Genomic DNA, 22433 nt, shown 5'->3' on the forward strand with positions numbered 1-22433 from the left:
TTTAATCAGTTCTTTGGTCGAGTACAGTACAGGGGCCTAACAACTATAGGCTCTGGCGAAGTGTGGATTTGAATTGATTTGGTTCTAGGGTCTGGATGCTTGTTGGTAGCGTCAGGGTGTTGAATAATTTTATTAGTAGCGATGGGTAATTAAGTGTGTGGCTAAGTCAACAGCGACAGCGGGGGTACATCCAGGTCACAAGCTCTGTGGGTCCCATGTTGTGGTGTATATTTCTGGTTGAGAAGTCGTTTTAATTTTTTCTCAGAAGGACTAGGGAGTAGTGGGGTGGGAACCCTGTTGTAGTTCTATGGTGGGAACTATTGATGCACAATTACGAGATGTTACAACTAAAACGTTTTGATTGAACTCTCTGGTTGTATGTTTCAATTAATTGTATTTCACTAAGCGAGAGGTTCTTACCAAAAAGTTTTTAATGAGATATCCTTACCGCTTACCGAGAACCAGGAGTCCTTACCCTGGAGGACTTATGACCTGATCATGCCGATTGTTTCGTTTAGCACGGAATGAGCATATAATTCCTGTCATCAAATGTTACAAAAAAATAAGGAAAGTTGTTCATTTAAAGTTCTCTGTAAAATAAAACCCTAACAAAGTTACCTATTGTAACACTTCAAAGGTGAATCACCCTGTATAGGTTCTTTGGAAAAAAATACTGGTAATGCCGTTCCCACTAATGATCTGGATTGCGAGATGTGTAAACAACAATCAAAATGTCCCTTCTCAAGATGTTCCACTTATCATTTAATCATTTTTTTTTTATTGTTATTAAATATCGATTGTTTAGCGAGAGGTAATTGTATAATCAAAATGTTTCTCTGATTGTTGCATTCGCTAAGCCACGTCTGTACTACTGTCCACACTTCATGAGCTGTCCCGAAGAAGTTAATAATTGAATCAGCCTGTATATTGGTAAGCGACCCGTATTTTTTCACGACGTTTTGTGAATGTTCCCACACTAGGAAATTTATTTTATGACTACACCACTGGATGTGAGCGGCGAGCCACCTGCTCTGATATCGAGTCTCATTTAGTTGTGCGTAAATATTTTGAAGGTGGCCATAATACGTCTGAGCTGTGAGCGACGCACCAAGTCCACACCAATTTTTGCTGCTCTCAACTCAGATGGATCATGCTTCAGTTTTGTTGTAAACCATATGTAATGATATTGTAAACTTGCTCTTCCCTTCTCAATTCTCCACCTCAATCTGCTCAGTATGTAGTCTAAAGTAGGGATGGAAATACTTGTGATAATTCAAAAAAACCTATCGCCATCTTCCCTAAGCTACAGAACTACTGTAGATGGTGGTATTTCTTCTTCTTCCCTGAGGAAACTCGCTAAAAAGGAGGAAAGGGAGGAAATTCGATAATAAATGCAATACGTCCAATGATCTGCACAGTTTGCAATCTTGAACTACACTCTAAACAGAGGAAATTTTATGAGTTTTCAGGAAATTGATGCTTTTATCATAGCCATCCCCGCTGCTTACGTGTCGCTTAGGTTGCTGCTTGTATCGTGCCTGGGCCAAGGCCTGTCACACAGTTTGTAGGCCTGGTAGCTGATTAATTGTCAATTTCTTGTTTGTTTGGTCCAAGAATAAAAGAAAAAATATTACATCAGACACTTATAATCTGTGGACTGTAAGTCAAATCACAGAGTCAAGTCACCCTGATAAAGGTCGGTGAGTAGTGTTAGTATTTTGTCAGGGTCGTCACCAAAACAACGATTCTACATTATATTTATAGAATATATGTTAAAAGTAGAAAAACCATCAGGAATAAATGAGGTCAGAACAGACATTAGTGAAAATCTGTTTTAATAATAAATTTTAAGCAGCTAATTTACATCGGTGATTAGTGAGCAATATCAATAAATAAACAAAACAGTGAAGAACATTAAAATATGAGAGCGATTTACTCTGCTGGGTTTTGTATGACAATCAGAATAAACTCCTTATCTGAAACAGAAAAGCAGATTATTGATTACAACACACCAGATTGCATGCACTAGATAGGTTGGGGAGGAAAGGCTAGGCCTTAATTCGTAAATTAAAAAACCATGCAAACCAAAATGTTTTAAACAAATATTCCTAGAAATTTAAAACACATTATTTTTGTAAAATATTTTAAATATTGTAAAATTACCTTGTTTTCTTAACACAACTTTTAGTCATGATTTTTGTTACTTGAAGTAAAATGGATTTTCATCGCTGTTTTGCTCACTTAAATTTTAAGGAAATAAAATAAAAAATTTCTAAGTGCTGGAATTAATTGCATGAGTAAAATTATGATAAATTCCAAGCAACAGGTAAACCTAACCTGTTTAACTTAGCAATGTTTACGTTTTCCTTAAAAATAATGAATGAACAACACATTTTAATCAAAATTTGTTTTTCTTTTAAATCTATTTTTATGTTATTTTATGATTTTTTTAATGGAAAAATAACACAGGCCTAAGTTACAATAACTTGTGAACTGTAATTTTGACGGAAATGGGATTTACAAGTACCATTTCGTTCAGAATTTAAAGGACTATAACATACTAAATTTTTATCAATATCTTATGGCCATTTTTGAGAAAATCCTTATATTCTGGGTTTTATAGAAAAATCACCATTAAAAATAAAAAAAAAAAAAAAAAAAAAAAAAAAAACGCTAGCATATTCTATGGATTAATGCCAACATACCAAATTTAATCAAAATCAGACAACAGATGTGGTCTGTAGCTCTGTGCAAATCCACACATACAGACAGAAAAACACACACACACGGACAGACATCACTTCGAAAACCACTTTTTTGGGTTCAGGGGGACCCAAAACAAATATATCCACTCAAAACTCAAACTCAAAAATTTTGGTGAGAACAATACTTTCTCCATAATACCATGGTATAGGAGAAAGTAAAAATGTGTTAACCTAAACCTGTGTTTACTTTACTTTTGCTTGTGCATTCTTTCACCTTAAATGTATTAAGGATCTAATTTTAGTGAAGGAGGGTAAAACAATAAAGAATTGTATGTTAGATAAATTGTGTGAAAGCCATAAAATAGTATATAATTGTTAAACTGTAAAATAATACATAAGATAGTGCACAGTGGTTTTAAGTGACATAAAGTCAACAACCATAAGGAGACAAAAGTACATAAATAAAGCTCAGTGGCACACTCAATATGACACAATCTTAAGTGTCATATACAAACAAAAGGTGGTTATGCTATATAGTTCTAGAACTAACAAAAATTAATTAAATATCAAATCAGTGTCTATTAGTAGTCTTTTCAACGGGACTGTGCAACATTCAACTTGTGAGTTCAAATCAACAATCTTGGCACAAAAAGATTTAATAAACACATTTCAAACTAAGGATTCAGAATGGTTGAAAACTTGCCAATAATTTCTTTGTAACTGATTACAAGAATCATTCCAATGAATATGAGGATTTTTATCAAACGAATTGGCTAGAAGCCATAAACTAAGAATAGTTTATTTTAAGAATTGTCATCTTTAGTTGTAATCATAGAAGTTCCTGTATAAAAACAACTTGGGGTTAGAACTAGTTTGAGAAAAACACCTTGCAATTGGAATATATTAAGGAAGAAGAAATTTATTTACACTACAACAACTCACGGAAGAAAAGATGTGCTAGCACATCAAAAGTTCAAATGGGAATTAACTTGATATTTTCCCTCTAAGGGGGAAATAGGGAGTTTTTTCAAAAGTTAGTAGTAGAATGCAAAAGTAGTTATAGCTGCTACTTTTATCTGAAGTTATAACGTTTATTTGCTTTGTCAACTTCTTTAGAGCTATCAAATGCCACGTGCAGAGCTATCAAACGTTGTGAATATGTCTCTTCTTCCTTAATATTTAACATTTTAAAATAACAAAATTAGAAAAGAAACAACTTAATGGTTTATTAAATTACCTGGCGCTACCATAATTTCATGCTTTTTCGATCGTATTCTGAGAAACGTTAAATCGTTTGAAGGGTCCAGATCTCGAACAACACTACGAGCCTTATCCGACAACTGGCTGATCAACCCTGCGTACTGCACTGTTGTGGTGTTGTCCATGGTGGTTTTTATCGGTATTCCTGAAACCAAACAATCAAATTGGTCCTGCATTTTTTACCAAATTTAAAAAATGGCATCCATAGGAAGTCTGCAATTAAATACAAGTTTTAGTGATAGGTAAAATACTTAAGTTCAGTAAGACTATAACTTAAATCTGTATGATGAATCCGTTTTCAGATTCTCGTTCACCTGAGACTGGCTTGGGCCTTAAACCATTGGCCCAAGTAGACAAAGAGTCAGAAGTTCCATCATACAGGGAATAGACTATTAGGTGTGTTTAGACATTAGACAATATATTTTGATTGGTTTATCAAATACAAGACGGGTTATAATACAAAATTAACATACTTGATGGGTTTGTTGCACTACACACTTCACTGAAGAATTTTAATCTGCCTGGTCAGCATACTAGAATAGAATCTATATATTGGGTAGACTATTTAACCCTTCGTTGGTGACACCAAGGAATTTTCCTACGGGCGCATAAATTTGTTTTTATAGAAAAATATGTATTACCTATCGCTAGCCGGTTACTTTAAGAGTAACAGTACCTTACATGCATCTTTCTAGGAACCGATTGAGCATACATTTGATCTCACACCTTCTCCGCAAAACCCCTATTAATCAGTTGGAGCCCGGCTACGTGAGTGTGATAGTGTTGTGGTTTTTGTTTGCTATATACTTTTATGAATATTTAAAGTAAGAACTTTTATTGATTCGCAAACTAAGCAAATTTTCATTTACCTGGCTGGATATCTATTAAAAAATCCCATTAAAATTGTCAGATTTATTTTTCCTATTTAAATAACATTAATTTTAGTAAGTACTTAGGTTTGCTGCTACAGGGAAGATACTGAGGTGTGTTTTATTTATTGAAATGTTAATAGCTTAGTATGAAATAAACAAAATATCCAAATTTGGTTAAAATATATCCATAAACAAGCAAACTACAGCAGATTATTTATTCTCTTAATAATATGGGAATTGTTTAATTAAAATTTTTTAATTATCTCTGTACCCGTTGGGCATACAACACTTCACTAAACAAAATAATTTATTTTTTTAAGCTCTACAAAATGGTTTGAAGAGAAATTATGAAATTTTGTGTTTTTAGGGTCAAAAATGGGAAAAATCAATTTCTACCCCCATAATCCCCTGTTCCCATAGACAGATTTCCCTATATGGGAAATTTGCTAAAACAACGTTTGTCTGTTTCAACAACCGGAAAAAACCCCTGTGTGTCACCGATCGTGTTTTGAAATCAAAGACATCGACGCAGGGTTAAGTATTTTTTTAGTTCTCTTGAAATATCATTGATAATCATGATGACTGAAAATTGCCTTGGATGCACTGAGCCTACCGAGTACATCGAAGGATTGATCAATACCTTCTGCATTGACGACAATCGTTCCCACAACTCCTTTGTGTGACTGGATACGTTTGAGAGTTTCTTCAACTTCACTTGCCTGTAATAAAATAAATGTATCAAATAAACAAAAATTGCATTAATTTTGCCTTAATACAACACAATTTTTGTTGTTAGAAATTAGAATAATCAACGATTAAAATTCAAACAAACTTTGTGCATCCAGTCCAGATGGAACCATCATATACAATATATGAATTTTACCATCTAGTGTGCTAAAAGTTATGTTTAATTTGTGACTAAAATATTCGTTGTTCACCTGACTTATTAATAATATAAGGCCTACCAAAGTTAATGAAGACTCATATACAAGCAGTCTACACCAATTAACTCTTAAAGCTTCAGAACCTGACGTATCAGACACAATGAGTAATATAGGCTAACCAAACTTCTATTTACAGCACAACCTTGTTGTAATGAATTTCGAAGGGCCAAACCAAGAATTTGTTATACAGTAATGAGTACTTTGTAACCAGTTAGGTTTAAGGTTTGTTACATTGAGGTAAGGTGGTCTGGGGATTCGCAACATCAAGATTTACATACCATTTCGGTTACATTTGACCATGTAAAATCATACTATCTAAATTAATTGAATAAAAACATTGAAAAAATAGACAAATGCATAAGGCCTATAATTAGGCACACAAATTAAGTGAAGTTATTACAATTTATTCACAATAGTCAAAGGTAATGGTGAAATCAACATCAATTCTAATGGTGGGTTTTAGGGATTTAGGATGAACTGCACAACTATCCAACCGAGTATAACCATCGACTTTAAACCTAGTCAATGGTATAACTCAACAGTAAACGCTCAAAGCAATACTTGACAAGTGCTGCAACCTTGGTGTTAAGTTTAAAACTAAAGTACATTTGAGTTTTTTATTGTAGCCGTTTTATTGTTTTTTATTGTGAGGTTAACCGTTATCTCGTCTATACCCAAGTGGTCTAAAGTGTTGTCTCTCTGGCCAGGAGACGGCAACTCAGATTGAGAATTAGAATCCATCTCGGTCAAGTCAGGTAGGCAACTCATGAGGATCCAACTTTCTATAGCAGAACTTGATGGGAGAGGCCCTCATAAAATAAACTGTGGACTGTTTGGTAGAAGTTTACAATATGTGTATTCTTTGTGACTTGGACGCCAGTATTTTGCAACTTTTTTATTATCCCTACTGTGTGCATGAAATCTGTGGACAGTGTGGAAAGTTGAGAATAAAGAGTCAAGCATGATAGAGAACAAAGAGATTTGTTCGAAACACCAGACATGTTAACGAAGGGGAAATGAAGCTATAAGCTAGTATAATATGAAACAAATGTAATAAACATTTACCGGATGTCTCCCCCACCCAAAACTTTGAACTCTCACCGGTCCCCTAGTAAATTGGGGTTATTGCTTATACCTATTCAGATATACCTAGTTATAAAAGGTCTCAGCCAAGGTTGCCACCTTTTGTTAGGGAAAAATCCGGACCCCCCCCCTTGGAACACAGACATATACACAGGCAAAAGGGACCTAAGTAGGGGCTCTCCCAAAAGAGTCGGGACGGGGAGCATTGGTAGCAACCCTGGTCTCAGCACAAAAAAAGACATTTAGGGGTACCTTAAGAAAGTTGTACCTATAGTTTGGCCGCATAGAAAACGACCTGCGTGCTAATGCTAAACCAATGCTAGAGGAGGTCGATTTCTACGCGGCCAAACTATAGTATTGATGTCATAGAATATTTTAAAAGTGATCTTAGAACATTAAAAACTGGGGTCTGGGTCCTCAATGTTAAAACCCCAATTTATGCTGTATTATTTTTGTGTTTCTCCTCATTTTTAAAAGTTTACTAACCTGGAGAGTCTTAAACATGATGTAGGTAGGCCTAACTACTTTTATGCATAAAGCAGATAACTTACCGAAGTTGATTTTGTATACTTAGGCAGTAACCTAATGACATACTCTTAGGCTAATGGGTGTTGAGTTTAACCAAACATATTAGTGAATGATACATTAGTTGACGTTAGATAGTAACAAGACAAGGGTTTGGACAGCTCCCTTACAAAAAGCATTAATAAATGCCCCTGGCATAAATAGACAAAATAAAAAAATATAAGTTAATCCTTAACCTGTGTCTATTTTGGTCTTAATTATGAGAATTACCTTGCACATTGTTGATGATGAGCTAATTTAAATAAAGAGCTATTAAATGAAATGACTAAGTATTTAGAACAGTTCTCTGATAGAATGCTACAAGAGTACTGATGTTAAAATTTACCCTGATCAACATCTCTAGACAAATTTGGAAGAATCCCGGGAAAGTTGAGTTTGGCCAAATATTCTACACATTAATTATTACGGACTTGGCTTGGCACTCTAAGCCAAAAGTGAAACAATCACAAACTAACTTATAGCCTAAACTAGTGCACATTAAATTAACCCATAAATAGCACATAAAAGTGTGAACATACCATATCTAAACTTTAATTATTTGAAGGCAATACTCTCAAAACTGACAAACTCGTACAACGTACAGCTTTTAGTAATAATTTATTCGATACCTAACAAATTAACAAATTACACACGGTTAAACAATGTTGTTGACGGCAACGAGGAGTATTGACAGACAGCTGGATTCATTGACTGACAAGTGACAGTAGAGTAGAACAGTTACAATGAAACTTCAGCTAATGGCCTTACATAGAGTAAACTGAAATCCGAAATAAAACCTGAATACAATTTTAAATTATAATTAATTATTTTCGTTTGCGTTTTAATGTAAAATATGGGGATGGCATAGTCATCGTTGAAGAGAATATTTATTATTTAGTTAATGTTAATATAACTGATTATGCTACTAGATTTACCTTTCTTATGGATTGGAGGAAGACAATCTTTAGTATGTCCATTGATTATACGTTATATCCACAAGTAAAACTAGTAAACTAGAAATAAATTGGCCTTTTTATGAAATGAAATGCTTTATTTTCCATTAGGCATGAAATGCAATAGGCATCGTCAGAACAAATAACAACTTAACAACTAACAGAACAATAACATTTAGTTGTGTTGCTGAAGCACGGCCGCCTTTAACTACAGGCCGCGGCCTGGTAGAATTGGCAACGTCGCAAGTGGTGGTATAATAGCTGTTTTGTTTGGAAGCAGCTGATGGTATTTTTGTATTTACGAAAGATTGATTACTTAACTATGACAATATTGACTCCACTTAAAATGTACAGATATAGATTTTTAATTTATATTGTTTCGGTTTTCAATTCTGTATGTTTTATTTTTAATATTTTAGTAAATTTAAATTTATGTTCATAAATTTATATTTAAATAAATAAATTTGCGAATTAATGGGCTGATGCAAGGCCCCACTAGTAATGTCACCTGTCTGCCATGTCATCTTGTGGGACGTCTGTCACTAAACAACACCACTTGCGACGTTGCCAATTCTACTAGGCCGCGGCCTGTAGTTAAAAAGGCCTTGTAAAAAGCCCATTAATTAATTATATTGTACCTTGATGACCTTGAGACCTTGTACCTTGATACCTTGATGACTAATACAAAAATCCACCACTGACCTCTTCTACGTTAATCAATGGGACCCTTCAATGCGCTGCTTTCTTAAAATATTGATTTATTAAAATGCGTAGGATAAAAAATAAATTATATATCGAAAAAATTTAAAATACATCGATTTATTAAATTTACCATTCTATAATCTTTGCTCTCTTTTTAGTAATCTCCTGTTGGTCATATGCTTTACTGTATGTATGTATGTAGGTAATTCTATCTTTCTTGTTTTGTTTACTCCAATTTCCAAACCAATGTTTCCAACTGTGTTTTGGTCGGTTTCTCTTCTGTCATAGTCGTAGTGTTATTATTATTGACACTACATTACCGAGGTTATCCGCAGAATTTTCGCCAAAATTTCAAATTTGCATTCTGTAGGCTTTTAAGTAGCTAGTAACTTGTATTCATACATTCTAAGCAAATACAGTATATATTATCCAAGGACCTACACATATTCATTAGGATGGAAGTAGGCTGTAAGTAGCTAATAGATTTAAAAATTTATCTTTAATCAAACTATTTATCAATGGCCAGTTTTAGTTTTTGCGTTTTAATTTGTGCTAAATATGTCAATTTCAATGTGGCTTAGGCCTATAGGTGATAGGCCCAAGAGATTTGTATGGACTGTTCTGTTGTTTTAAAGTTAAGCCTGCAGTGAAACATAAGTTAGGCCTAGTTTATTTATAAATAGGGATGAGCATTGATAGGTTAACCATTGACGTTCACCATCAATGGTACTATCGATGCGAAACATCGATGTAGGCCTACCGATAACATCGTTGCAAAAACATTGACTTTTCGGGGCTAAAACATGAATATAAAGGTTACTTACAGTCTTCGCAATCCTGTAAATTGAGCACTACGGCCGTTTCGGAGATAACTCCATCGTCGGGTGCGTAATGAAAGTGAAGAAACCACGTAAAAAATGTAAATATGTAAATAGTTCAGATTAGTGTATGATGACTACGCACCCGACGATGGAGTTATCTCCGAAACGGCCGTAGTGCTCAATTTACAGGATTGCGAAGACTGTAAGTAACCTTTTTATTTATTACACGCAATCTGCCACACTGATTAATCTTAAAACATGAATGTTATTCAATGTTTTTTTTTTTAGTTTTTTGTCTGTTCTCCATAAGTAGGTAGGCCCTACTGCAACAGCTAATTAACCTGAAACCAATAACTTACTATTCAGTCATGGAAAATGTCAATATTTCAATACTTTGCCAAAATACATGGATGTAATTCAGTGTATTCAGTGTACCTTCTCTTTTATAGTATCAACATTTTTAGCCTACACTTATAAACAACTCATCGACAATTTCGACAACCTACTGGCCAACATTAACATGTCTCAATACTTTTCAGCTGAGCTGGAGGTAACGGGAGTTTCAAGATCAGGAAGAGTGAGAAAAAAATCTTCCAAACTGACTGATTTTGAATCTTTGGATGAATCTGAGAGGTCCCGAAAGAAAAATGAAAAACCTGAGGCATCACCAACAAGTATGAAATATTTTATGTTACAAAAACCTTCTTACCAGTTAAGTAGTTCTTTATAATTAATCCGCTCGGTGTCAGACATAAATTAATTCATCAATGGTAACGATCTGCTCTGGGATGTCAAGCGGACGGTAGTGTATATGGTTACAAATTGTCTTTTAATTTAGCCCATTTTTCTCTAATAATTTATGGACTGGATTTATTTCATTAACTGAAATATTAGAAAACTGGCTGTCTTCAGAGAAAAAGTCAGTGTTTTGGTTGCTTGCTTAGTTGTGTGTTGTTAGACAATAGACAAACATCTTTATATGTAATTTCTGTTTGTTAGTGTTATTGCTGTGTTTTGTAGCTTGTTAAGTACTAGCCTATATTTTTTCTATTGAAAATGGGTTTTTATCCTTTTAGACTAGGTACTTTCTTAGATTACTTTCTTACATCGGTAAGTAGTTATTTAAGTTAGCCTACCTTTTTATTTGTGACATACTTAACTTAAATGCTGAATTATGATGTAAACATTGCTGCAAAGTGCCAGAAAATCAACGGACACCATACAAAATATGATTGACACCGAAAGAGTTAATAATTAATTAATTACCTACTAACCAAACACAAATTAGCCTAATAATTACTGAGGTCTAGCTAATCAGCATGATTAGTATTAAAGTGAATATAATAGCAGAAGATGTGATTTAACAACTTGATAATTTATTTACAATTGTACTGTAAAATTATACTAGTTAGAGTTACATTAAATATGTTACAATGCCTAGACGTTGTATCAATTTTTGTCCAAGTCACACCGTCATCATAAGAGTAATTGCCAGCCAAAACTAAAAAAAATCAAACGTTTATTTAATAGTGACAACATTTAAATTATATAGGCTACAAAAGTCAAAGGTATGTCAAAGTCATGTACGCTGATGCCTTTTTGTTTTAGATGCAACACCTAAAATGTCTAACTCACAGAAGAAAAGTGTAACCATCAAGATGGAGATGAACTCAGAAGAGGTATGTTGTAAGGAGTGTACAGACCAAAGTATACATTCATTTGTAGAGATACTGTACTTCCAATTGTGTGAGGGTGGTTAGGATTCAAAACTAGGCTATTATCAATTTTATTAGTACAGACGTGTTTAGTTGCAACTTAGTCATCCTCAATAACATTGTGACATTATACAGGGCCCCCAAAGGAAAACTTTCTACAACGGACTTGGAAAAATCCAAAAAAAAATCTGCAGGCTTACGTTTTGTTCTGCAGCCAAGTTGGGTGTAATTGAACCCCGTGTGTGATAAATTTAATGAATATTTGGAAATAGGCCTAAATAAGTTTTCAAATGCTTGTATCGGTTTGAATACGCCTACTTACATACATTGAATCGCTTTGGTAACTCGGTTATTCTATACGTTCTTCCTCACGATCGATGCACTGAATATTGACTTCGCAGTTTTTGTTTATATAATGCATGATGTTTTGTAGCGTTACTGTTTGCAGAAAGGAGAATTTTTCTGCCGAAAATAAAGTTGACAAATTTCCACAGAAATGTTTTCTGCAAAAATTCAATTTTACTAACTTGTTATCTATAATACTTATCTGTAGAAACCTATACAGGTTAAGTGTAAGAAAAATAGATAATTTTGCAATAAAAAAAACACCAGTTGGACAGGCTGGCCTTTAGCCCTCGATATCTTTCTGCGGCAATGTTACACTGTCGCCCATAGTTCTGCTTTGGGGTTCCAAACTAGCTACTATAGCAGGAAAAAAGCAATAATAATAGTTTAATTTACCTCTGTCAATATGGTCCTTGCGTAGTTTGTCACTACTGCAGTTTCGTGCTCGTGGAGCACATCTTCAGGTGAAGATCACGAAAGTTAAAACATTTTCTTCATGTGAAGGTCGTCAATTTTGGAAAAACACCGAAAACATATAACACACGAACGGTACGAAAAAACATTTACAAACTTGGCCAATACATTAAAGCGTTACAGTAGACTCCCTCTTATCCGGACTCCTCGGGACCGAAGCCAGTCCGGATGACGGGTTTTCCGGTTAAACCGACGTCCTCAAAAACTCGTTAAAATGGACTGTTTACTGTGATATTCGACTTAAATTTAGGAGAGCATTTTATTAAGACACATGATCACTGGTCTCAAATCTTTCCCACGGAAACAGAGACGTTTCAGTACTGCCCACTTCCTGCCGATATAGTCCAGTTAAACCAATGTGCTGATAAAAATTGTCCGGTTAAAGAGATGTAATTTCCGCCGAGTGTAGTCCGGTTAAACCAAAGTCCGGTTAAAAGGTGTCTGGATAAGAGGGAGTCTACTGTACACAGGAGGTCCGGCGCCGGTAGAAGGCAAGTCATGACAGCATGTCAACAAGCCTTATCTAGAGTGGTGGGAGTGACTACGATATTTTATGGGTACAATCATAAAAGTTAAGATTTATTTTGAACCTTTATTTGTACAGATTGGGGGTCGTACCATTTTGTTTAGAGTTAAAATGACTATAACATACTAAATTTTAATCAAAATCGTTCAACCCTTTTTTGTAAAAATAAGATTTTTTTGTTATTTTATGGGAAAATCATCTTTAAAAATCAAAATGGAAAAAATGAAAAAAAAATCACTAACCCACATACCAAATTTTATCAATATCGGACCACATGTTTACATGTGTACCGGTAACTCTGTACACATCCACATGGAACACACATGCAGAAAAATACACTCACGCACATCACTACAAAAACCACATTAGGGTTCACAGGGACCCAAAACAGATATTTCCACTCAAAACTAAAACTTAACAACTAGAAGAACCTCTACCGTGTGTTGTTAGCCTAATGGTTAGCGTTCCGGACTTCGGTGCGGGAGGGACGGGTTCGATCCCCGGCACATCAAACAGAGAGGTTTTTTTCAAAGGCTGAAGAGGATCTGATCCTATAGCAGCCCTGTCCGGGGAGTTTCAGCTTCCTGGACTAATTATCACGATCACGAAGAACCTCTAGCTGATTTGCTGTTTTAAAGTGGTGTACCGATATATATTTCTTTAAATTCAAATCAAGTTATAACTTTTTGTTCACGTTTTAGGATGATGATGTTCCACCTACAAACTTTGCAGTGAAAGAAGAAGTTCCTCCGTACTCTGAGTCCGATTCAGAAATGGGAATGTTCCAGACCAATGATTCTAGTTTAGACTCTCTTGGTATGAATGACTAAATTTAATTGTTCCTCTTACCTTTTAACTCATTATTTGTACAGTATTATTGTTTGCTAACCGTAATAAAGATAAACTTACATATCTTTAAGTTTACCATCGTCAAGGCTTACAGAAGGTGTCGTCAGAATGAGTTACAAACATTTAACACTTAACACAAAACGATTACATTACAGATAGATCTGGATTGGGCAGGACTGAAAGTAGTCTACTTCTAGTCCTGTCCACGGCAATGTACACATGTGAATTGATAGGCCTATCTTCACGTTTCGTGTGTTATGTTAAGTGTTAAATGTTTGTAACTCATTCTGACGACACCTCCAGAAGTGGATTTTTTTGTAAGCCTTATTAAAAAACTGCCAAAACATATCTAGTAAGTTTTAAAATACAACTCTACTGTAGGCCTACATGTTAAGGATTGTGTGACAAGGTAAATTTTTTACTATTATTAGCCATAAAACACAACCCTGTGGCTATTAAAATGAATTATAAGTTATAACTTAAAGAAAGTTTAAACAGAAATGTGTTGTCGAGGACTTTCAGATGGTTAATTTGCATCTGCTGTCATCATTTCATTGATATAACAGTTTTCCATTTAAATTCTATGTTTTGAGCCCCTGAGCTGTTTGACATAATGTATGACTAAATTACTTGCGTAAATTTTGCCAGACATTCCAAGCAAAATATTTTAATCAGGGTGTGTTTTTTTAGAACACTAGCATAAGCTTCAAATACTTGTGAAGCCGCTCAGTTAATTGAACATTCTGAGGAATTATCAATACAATCCACACATGTATTAACGGTCTTTATGATGAACCATAATTAACAATTGACAACCAATTTACAAACAAGACCTGTTGTGACAATAAAGACCGACCACACTTGTAGCACGAGACAAACTGCCACTGTTGTATGTGTAACAACACATTAAAGAATCATATTTGGTCCAGCATCTGTCTGCTGTCACTGTATACTTTTATTTAGGGATGGACGGGATTGAATTTTTAGTTCGGGACGGGACGGGACGGGATTTTTATTTCCTTCCCGATTTTCGGGACGGGACGGGACGGGATTTTTTTCTGTGCATAAAAAGAAAGTACTGTATTGCAGTTACCAAAAAAGACATACAAAATAAATTTTTACCTTTTGTGGCACTGATCTATAAAAACCAAAAAATGGGTAACAATTTACAGGTACCTATAGTAACTTGTGACTCACGGGGTGATCGTCTGTATGACTCACGGTCACGGCGCGATTGTCGTCATGACTCGCGATCACGGCGCGATCGTCAGTATGACTCGCGGTCACCGCGCGATCGTCGGTATGACTCCGCGGTCACGGTGTTATCGTCGGTATGACTCCGCGGTCACGGGGTTATCGTAAGTATGACTCGCGGTCACGGCATGATCGTCGGTATGACTCGCGATCACGGCTCGATCGTCAGCATGACTCCACGGTCAAGGCGGGATCGACGTCATGACTCGCGGTCACGGCGCGATCGTCGTCATGACTTACGGTCACGGCGCGATCGTCGGTAGGACTCCGCGGTCACGGCGCGATCGTCGGTATGACTCCGCGGTCACGGGGCTATCGTCGGTATGACTCGCGGTCACGTCATGATCGTCGGTATGACTCGCGGTCACGGCGCGATCCTCGGTATGACTCGCGATCACAGCTCGATCGTCAGCATGACTCCGCGGTCACGGCGCGATCGTCGTCATGACTCGCGGTTACGGCGCGATCGTCGTTATGACTCCGCGGTCACGGCGCGATCGTCGAAATGACTTCGTCTCCTGCGTTCGCGGACCTATCGCTCGCAATAACGGCGTTTTCGGCACTCGCGAAGCGGAAAAATCGCCGACGATTGGACCAAATCCCGTCCCGAAAAATTCCCGAGTCAAATGTAATCCCGTCCCGATAATCGGGAATATTTTTTTCCCAAAAAATTCCCGAAATTTCGGGACCCGTCCATCCCTGTACAGTGCTCGTGCATTGAATATTTCAGTGGCAAAGATAGGCTAAAAGTTGTATATAAATAGTTAAAAGATAAATTTTGTTGAATTGAGACTGTAGAAAAAATCACACTATTACCAGTGTACAGTAGAGTAGAGTAGACTCTCTCCTATCCGGACTCCTTGGGACCAAAGCTATTCCGGAAAACGTGTTTTCCTGTTAAACCGACTTCCTCTAAAACCATACTAACTTTTGCAATAGTGTACACGAAAAATTATTTGTTTATTTAGTTGAATGCACGTGGCCTCATGGTCTTTCCAATCACAAAACGTGGAATTTTATGAGTTCTAACCTAATATTTTATTTGTGAGGGCATTGTATTAGACACGTGATCACTGGTCTCAAATCTTTCCCACAAGTAAAGTCGTTTCAGTACCACCCAATTCCTGCCGATCCAGTCCGGTTAAATTGATGTGCTGATATATATTGGCCGATTAAAGAAACGTCACTTCTGCCGAGTGTAGTCCGGTCAAAAGGTGGCCCGATAAGAGGAAGTCTTCTGTAACTTGTGTTCTCATTTGATTTTTACGTACACATATGTATATGTGGGTCTATAACAAACAAACGTAGCTTACAAAGAAAATTCAAGGTTTCTTGTACTTGGTTAGTGAGAGTCGATTATATTTAAACTGTGAACAAGGCCTGTACATTATATTTCTACTGTAGGTAGTGAGGTGGATGATGACGATATGGATGATCAGCTGGTTCTGGATCACCAAGACAATGCTCCAGTCACGGAGGGCTTTCAGAGGATCAACCCGGACAGTCCGGACACGGGAACACCTTCCCAGGTAGGCGTCATCGCTCAGGCACTTTTGACTAGATGGATGATCAGAAATTTGGCTTTGAAAAATTACACTTTTAAACTAATTTTATTCTTAAAATCCCTAAACCTTGAAAGTTGCTGTTCATTGCAACTTTACTTGGGAAAATTCTTTCTGTCTTCATGTATGTTATTCCTTGTGCAATTTTAGTTGATTTTCATAACGTGCAACAGACTGGAAACTTCCAAAAACTTGATATTTTTACAGAACTAAGTTTTGTTACTAATCTTATACATACTAATGTTTATTAACATTTTAGTTGCTACTTTATCAATTGTGAAAATATGTCATAGCAAATATTTATTATTCCTTTATAATAATTTATATGAAACATGTTTTCCTTTCATGCTCCATTGGCAGCCACAACAGGTAAATAATGCAATATAATACTGTCGTACCGCTCTATTTTTTTTATCTCATCCATCTATACACTTAATACAATATAAGGGCTCTGTAACATCCCATTTTCGCCTGTGCTACTTGCTACTGATTTTTACGATTTAGGTGTAACTTTAAAACATATGATCTAGCGGAGGGACGGATGGTAACTAAGAAGGCAATTTCATTTAGGACTTTGCCTCTTTAGTATTTAATCTAGCTATTTCTAAAATTCACTTTCAAAGGTTCAGTGATAAAGACCAACTTTCTTTATGACCGTTTTAAATGTGAACGGTATTTTAATAACAGCTGATCCTTCATTTGCATTTGAATATTCATCCATAGTCGGATAGTAAACAAGAGTCAAAACAGTTTTAGTTTTCAGGAAAATGGATTTTAAATAGTATAGGCTACTTTCAGTAATACCTGTAACCTGTTTGAAGTAGTTAAATGCCTCTCTTTTATAGATCTACAATGAACAAATTTAATTTATTATAAATTGGTAGTTTATTCACCTAAACTGTCTTAGGTTCTCAGCCTAGGAGGATTCTCACACTTATTTAACTCTCAGAAATCAGAAACGTTTTATTGTCCTTCAACATTTACAACAAATGTAATAGACAAAAGTCAAGAAAATTCAGTTATTACATAAACAGCCTATTTTTAGGCAAAACAAAACAAGCCTAAAAACAAGTCAAAATAGGCTATACTAATACATATGCTTACAAATAAAAAAAGAATGTGGAAATGTGAGGACATTAAAAGTTTACTTCGTCAACCTTAAAATATTCTTCTATGTCATTAAAGGGATTTAAAAGTAACCAGTCCTGAGCTCTTTTTTTAAATGACTTAAGGTCCAATAGCATTGATACTAAGCTTATTAAATAATCTTAATGAAATAACATGGTAACTATTTTTACATTTACTTAACCTACGATAAGGCACGTCTAATGGTCGGGCCTTAACTGAGCGAAATGACCTGAGTCAGGTAGCCGGGGTGTCCTGAACTGAGCGAAGCACTTCAGGGGACCACCAGAGACGTTCCTTAACTGAGCGAAAATATGAATTCGTGTATATTTAGTCACTGCTGTGAGGTTAGGTTAGGTTGGGTTAGGATAGGTTAGGTTAGGTTGCATGGAAATTCCAAAATATGCACACCTGAGAGCTTACACTACATACCACGGGGTACTGCGTGCCGGAGCCAGGTGGTTGACCACCCCTGGTATGAGCGTGGGATATGATTCTACATAAACAAGAACATTCCTTGTCCCGACAACTCGCATATACCTGGACGGGCTTCGCTCAGTTAAGGAACATTTTTGGGGGCCATTCGAGGGCTTTCGCTCAGTTAAGGTAATCTTCACTCAGTTGATGCGAGACCCGTCTAATAGGAACTGATTACGTGTGTTGTGTGAATGGATATTAAACCTATAAACATGGGAACTAGTAATATATCAGACTAGCAATATATTTAGATATTTTACAGCATTGCATTGAATGTTTTTTTCTGTAACTAGGTTTTATAGACTGTAAAAATTGTGTTGTACTTTTAACAGGCTCAATCATTGTACATGCTGGAAAAGTCGTCAAAGAAAAAATTGATAATCAAGGATGGCAGGATAGTCGGTCGAATGAAAGCTCAAAGAAAAGACAAAGGAGTAAGTATTTCCTCTCACACAGAATTTTTTTTTCAAATGGTAAAAAATACGAACGCTGTTACTTTTTAGGAATATTTACTGATTTGCTTGTAAGAACAAATGATAACAACTTACACTTTAAATGTTCATGAATTACTTGTATTGAAAACTGTGATAATGAACAACTAATTTGATCAATAAAATACAATATTTGTAATTGAACCAGACATGAACAAGTTCATGAACGGTCAGATACATGTATCATACTAAAAGTATCGCGGAATCTGCTAATATTGTTACTTTTTAGGGATTTTGCATTCAGTCTTTTTAGCCACTTAAAAACCAGTAATGCCATCAGGTTTTAGAGAAGAATTCATGTAATCTTTTCCCGATTTTTCAGAAAACAAGATTTACGGCGTACATGTTGTGGGCGAAGGAGATACGCCAAGAGTTGATGCGAGCAAATCCTGATTTAGGTGAGAAAAAAATCCGTTTTGACGTTTGTATATAAAGGATTCCAAATAAAGGTTAATCGTCAGGAACCAAATAAATGTTTTTTATATGGCTAGTAGCCTATACGTGCAACTGTAAGTTTGGCGAGAGAGGAGTTAGGTCACTGATTTTTGAACATTTTTGAATCCAAGAAGAAAGAGAGAGAGAGAGAAATTCTTTATTTATAAATTATTTTGCAGCATTACATGAATCAAATAAAAATATCACATGGGTCACAACGACCTGTGCGTGATAAGAAGCGTTGGATTGGCCAACACCGTATGTTTGCCTTTAATGTGTGCATGCCAAATGGCCAGTCTATTATGGCAGAGTAGCGACTTTTTTAAATTTACTTTTAACTTGGACCCCATAATATCATTCCGTACAATTCTCAGGTAGGAATTCCCCAAGCACGATGAATCTTGAGGGAGAAATTTACCAGAAAGTAGCTTAACTAAACGCTATTAATGGTGACATGAGCTTCTGAAAATTTTAACTAAAGGATTGAAAACTGCATGGAAGAAAGTGGACTCTACCTGGCTGACATTGTTTTATAACAATGGATATATGAAAATTGTAGCCATTTTTAGTTAGTGATGTATTTGAAATATTTAGTAATACCAGTTAAAACTGGCACAAAAACAAATTAGTGATACTTTTTTTAAAAAGTCAGGTCTTTTTCGGTCATCCTTTATATTTAATGTGTGATAAAATTTACTAACAAAAATATATATTATTTCAGATTTTTCACAAACAAGCAAGAAACTAGGAGAATTGTGGGCTACTGTACCTTACAATGAAAAATATGTAAGTCAAGTCAATATGTCAGTTTATTTGGCTGAAATGCATAATTTAACTTCCTGTCATAAAAAAAAAAAATACTTTTACACTTACAGTAGACTCCCTCTTATCCGGACACCTTTTAACCGGACTACACTCGGCGGAAATGACATCTCTTTAACCGGACTAGATCGGCAGGAAGTGGGCGGTACTGAAACAACTGTTCTTGTGGGAAAGAATTTGAGACCAGTGATCTTGTGTCTAAATACAATGCTCTCCAAAATTTAAGTCAAATATCACAGTAAACAGTCCGTTTTAACGAGTTTTTGGGGACGTCGGTTTAACCGGAAAACCCGTTATCTGGACTGGCCTTGGTTCCGAGGAGTCCGGATAAGAGGGAGTCTACTGTACCTATGTAGCTTCTGGTTTTGCAGTTGAACAAATTTTAATAATTTAATATCAGTTTTGAGTAGGTCTAGGTATACGTGAGTGGAGTTTTTATGTTTTCAAAATGTTTCAAATCATGATCATATTACCAACTAAGAACCTCTTTAAGAAAGTACCATTAATTATCAGTCCAAGAAACAATAATTAACAACTGTGTCCAGAGTCGATCCTTCAGACAATGGTTGCTATGGGTTTTAACATGTTAAACCCCGATACAAGGTTACGGGAGGTTGTAGTAACATAACTTTTATACAGATCTGGAAGAGGAAAGCCAAGCGTCTGGCCAGCAAGGGTGGGAAGGAGGAGAAGGTCCCGACGATGGTGGTTGCGTCGCCCAAGAAGAGGTCACCCCCGGCTCGCAAGTTCATCAACAAACAGTCGGGAGCCTCAGCCAGCCAGGGAACAGCCGCGGCCACTGCATCATCTGACACACCCGTCAAGTGAGTCACCCGATACAAGCGAGTAGCGTTTTCTTAATTCTTGTGTCAAGTGTCTAAATAATTACTGAAGTATTGTTTCTATTACTATTGGGGTGAACAGCAGGATGGTTATACCACTCAATTTGATTTTTTCAGTTTTACATTGAAGACCAGTAAACATTTACTTCTTAAAGCCTCACCATGAAACTTTCAAAGTCTTTAGGAAGCAAAAGGCATTTTAAGGACATAAATATTCCAGAGTTACAATCTTTGATGTTTATTTATGACAAAAAGATTTACAGTTCCATTGACAAAAATACAGAAACCACCTGTAATTTTTTTGTGTGAATTAAAATGACTATATAGATCAGCTGGTTTGGTTGTACAGGGGAGGCAGATCGACGCTGGTCGCAGAGCCGGTGGTCGGGCCTGGGCTGTACAAGGTGATTGGAACGCAGCCTATTGATGTATCTGCCCACCTGCGACTACTGGGCGAGTCGCTCACTATCATTGGCGAACGGCTTAAAGAACATGAAGTAAGAGCACTTCTCATTTATCACCTAAGTGTTTTTTTATGTACTTTCTTACTTGTATTTTAGGTTACTTAACGATTATATTTTTGTGAACTCTTCTTTCCTTACGTTAGTCAATGTCCCCACTCAAGACGAATATTGTGTGTTTTGTGTGTATTCTGTGTGCTCTACGGTTTAATATTATTTCTTCTAAGGCAAGCTAGCCTAGATCCTTTCCTTGAAGAAAATTAACCAGTATTAAGGTTAGTTTGTGGAGAAAGAGCACATGACTTTGAAATAAATTAAGGGAGAAGCAATGGATACACAACAAACTTACCCAAGAAAACAATTTGGGCAGTAGACAGAACTCACAAAAACCTATCATGATCACAAGCTATAATTTTACTACTTCCCTGCGAAGAAGCCCCCTTTATTCATTCCATCACTTTGACTTGGAAACAATTTTGTGTTTTTGATAGAAATTAGCAAGTTAGATCAGCACAATCTGCTGTGGCTCACATCAACTGTGACGATTTTGATTAAACAACTGGTGACAACTTTAAAACATGGGATAGAATGTCTCGTTGAATCAATATTCAAAGGTAAAACCTCGATAACAACATTCGTGGGGATTATGAAATAAGACTTGTTATCAAGGTTGACTTCTTATCGTGATCGAGGTTTGCAATTTCATGTCATTAGAGGTAAAATAAGTTTTAGGGGATTTGAAGATGACCCTTGTTATCAAGGGTGACTTGTTATTGAGTAACACGATAACACTGTAGAAATATATTTCCATAATTTTGTCCAGGGTCAAATTGCTGTTTCCGGCAGTCTCTCTGTTTTGCTGGACTCCCTGCTCTGCGCTCTCGGACCTCTGCTGTGCCTAACCCAGCAAGTACCTGCCATCAGCTCTGGGTGCTCCCCAGAAACCCTCTCTAAGATACTCGACAACATCGCATACATCATGCCTGGATTGTAGACAGTAACTGAGTGTGTGGTAAATAAATGTAATTTATGTAAATTGCGTTTGTTACTAAACCAGCATATGGTCATGAAAACATTAACCTACTTAATTAATTTTAGGATTAGTTTTGATTATGATGGAATAAAGATGGTTGATATTGGTGCCCAACTTG

General features: G+C 36.0%; 2 protein-coding genes across 3 annotated transcripts; one reads left to right on the top strand and one right to left on the bottom strand.

The window, feature by feature from the left end:
- Nucleotides 1–1818: 1818 nt before the first annotated feature.
- LOC128994845 (dynein light chain roadblock-type 2) lies at nt 1819–8143 on the bottom strand. 2 transcript variants are annotated; one of them, XM_054419658.1, is made up of 4 exons: nt 7968–8143; nt 5478–5556; nt 3943–4110; nt 1819–1976 (listed from the first exon to the last, which is right to left on the bottom strand). In XM_054419658.1, the coding sequence occupies exons 1-4, from the start codon at nt 7968–7970 to the stop codon at nt 1933–1935; spliced, it is 294 nt and encodes a 97-aa protein (XP_054275633.1). In that variant the 5' UTR covers nt 7971–8143; the 3' UTR covers nt 1819–1932. The 2 variants fall into 2 exon arrangements, with proteins under 2 accessions (XP_054275633.1, XP_054275632.1); XM_054419657.1 differs by lacking the exon at nt 7968–8143 and adding an exon at nt 7660–7798.
- Nucleotides 8144–9355: 1212 nt separating this feature from the next.
- Nucleotides 9356–22318, top strand: LOC128994918 (HMG box-containing protein 4-like). Its single transcript, XM_054419750.1, has 11 exons — nt 9356–9551; nt 10444–10578; nt 11513–11583; nt 13666–13780; nt 16472–16596; nt 18564–18665; nt 19045–19120; nt 19879–19943; nt 20619–20803; nt 21171–21318; nt 22106–22318. Exons 1-11 carry the CDS (start codon nt 9539–9541, stop codon nt 22274–22276), a joined length of 1206 nt encoding a protein of 401 aa, XP_054275725.1. The 5' UTR covers nt 9356–9538; the 3' UTR covers nt 22277–22318.
- The last annotated feature ends 115 nt before the right edge of the window (nt 22319–22433 follow it).

This window comes from Macrosteles quadrilineatus, unplaced genomic scaffold (assembly GCF_028750875.1).
Source record: "Macrosteles quadrilineatus isolate MER2022 unplaced genomic scaffold, UCM_ALF_1.0 Scaffold_5__1_contigs__length_97177068, whole genome shotgun sequence".
Lineage (NCBI taxonomy): Eukaryota > Metazoa > Arthropoda > Insecta > Hemiptera > Cicadellidae > Macrosteles > Macrosteles quadrilineatus.

Bases quoted from the DNA above. Each gene is read 5' to 3' on its own strand.
- LOC128994845 (XM_054419657.1), bottom strand. The intron at 4,111-5,477 runs GTATTGATCAAT...GTTTGGTTTCAG, and splicing joins GATTGTCGTCAATGCAGAAG to GAATACCGATAAAAACCACC. The intron at 1,977-3,942 runs GTAATTTAATAA...TTTCTGTTTCAG, and splicing joins TGAAATTATGGTAGCGCCAG to ATAAGGAGTTTATTCTGATT.
- LOC128994918 (XM_054419750.1), top strand. The intron at 10,579-11,512 runs GTATGAAATATT...TTTTTGTTTTAG, and splicing joins ACCTGAGGCATCACCAACAA to ATGCAACACCTAAAATGTCT. The intron at 13,781-16,471 runs GTATGAATGACT...TTTCTACTGTAG, and splicing joins TTCTAGTTTAGACTCTCTTG to GTAGTGAGGTGGATGATGAC.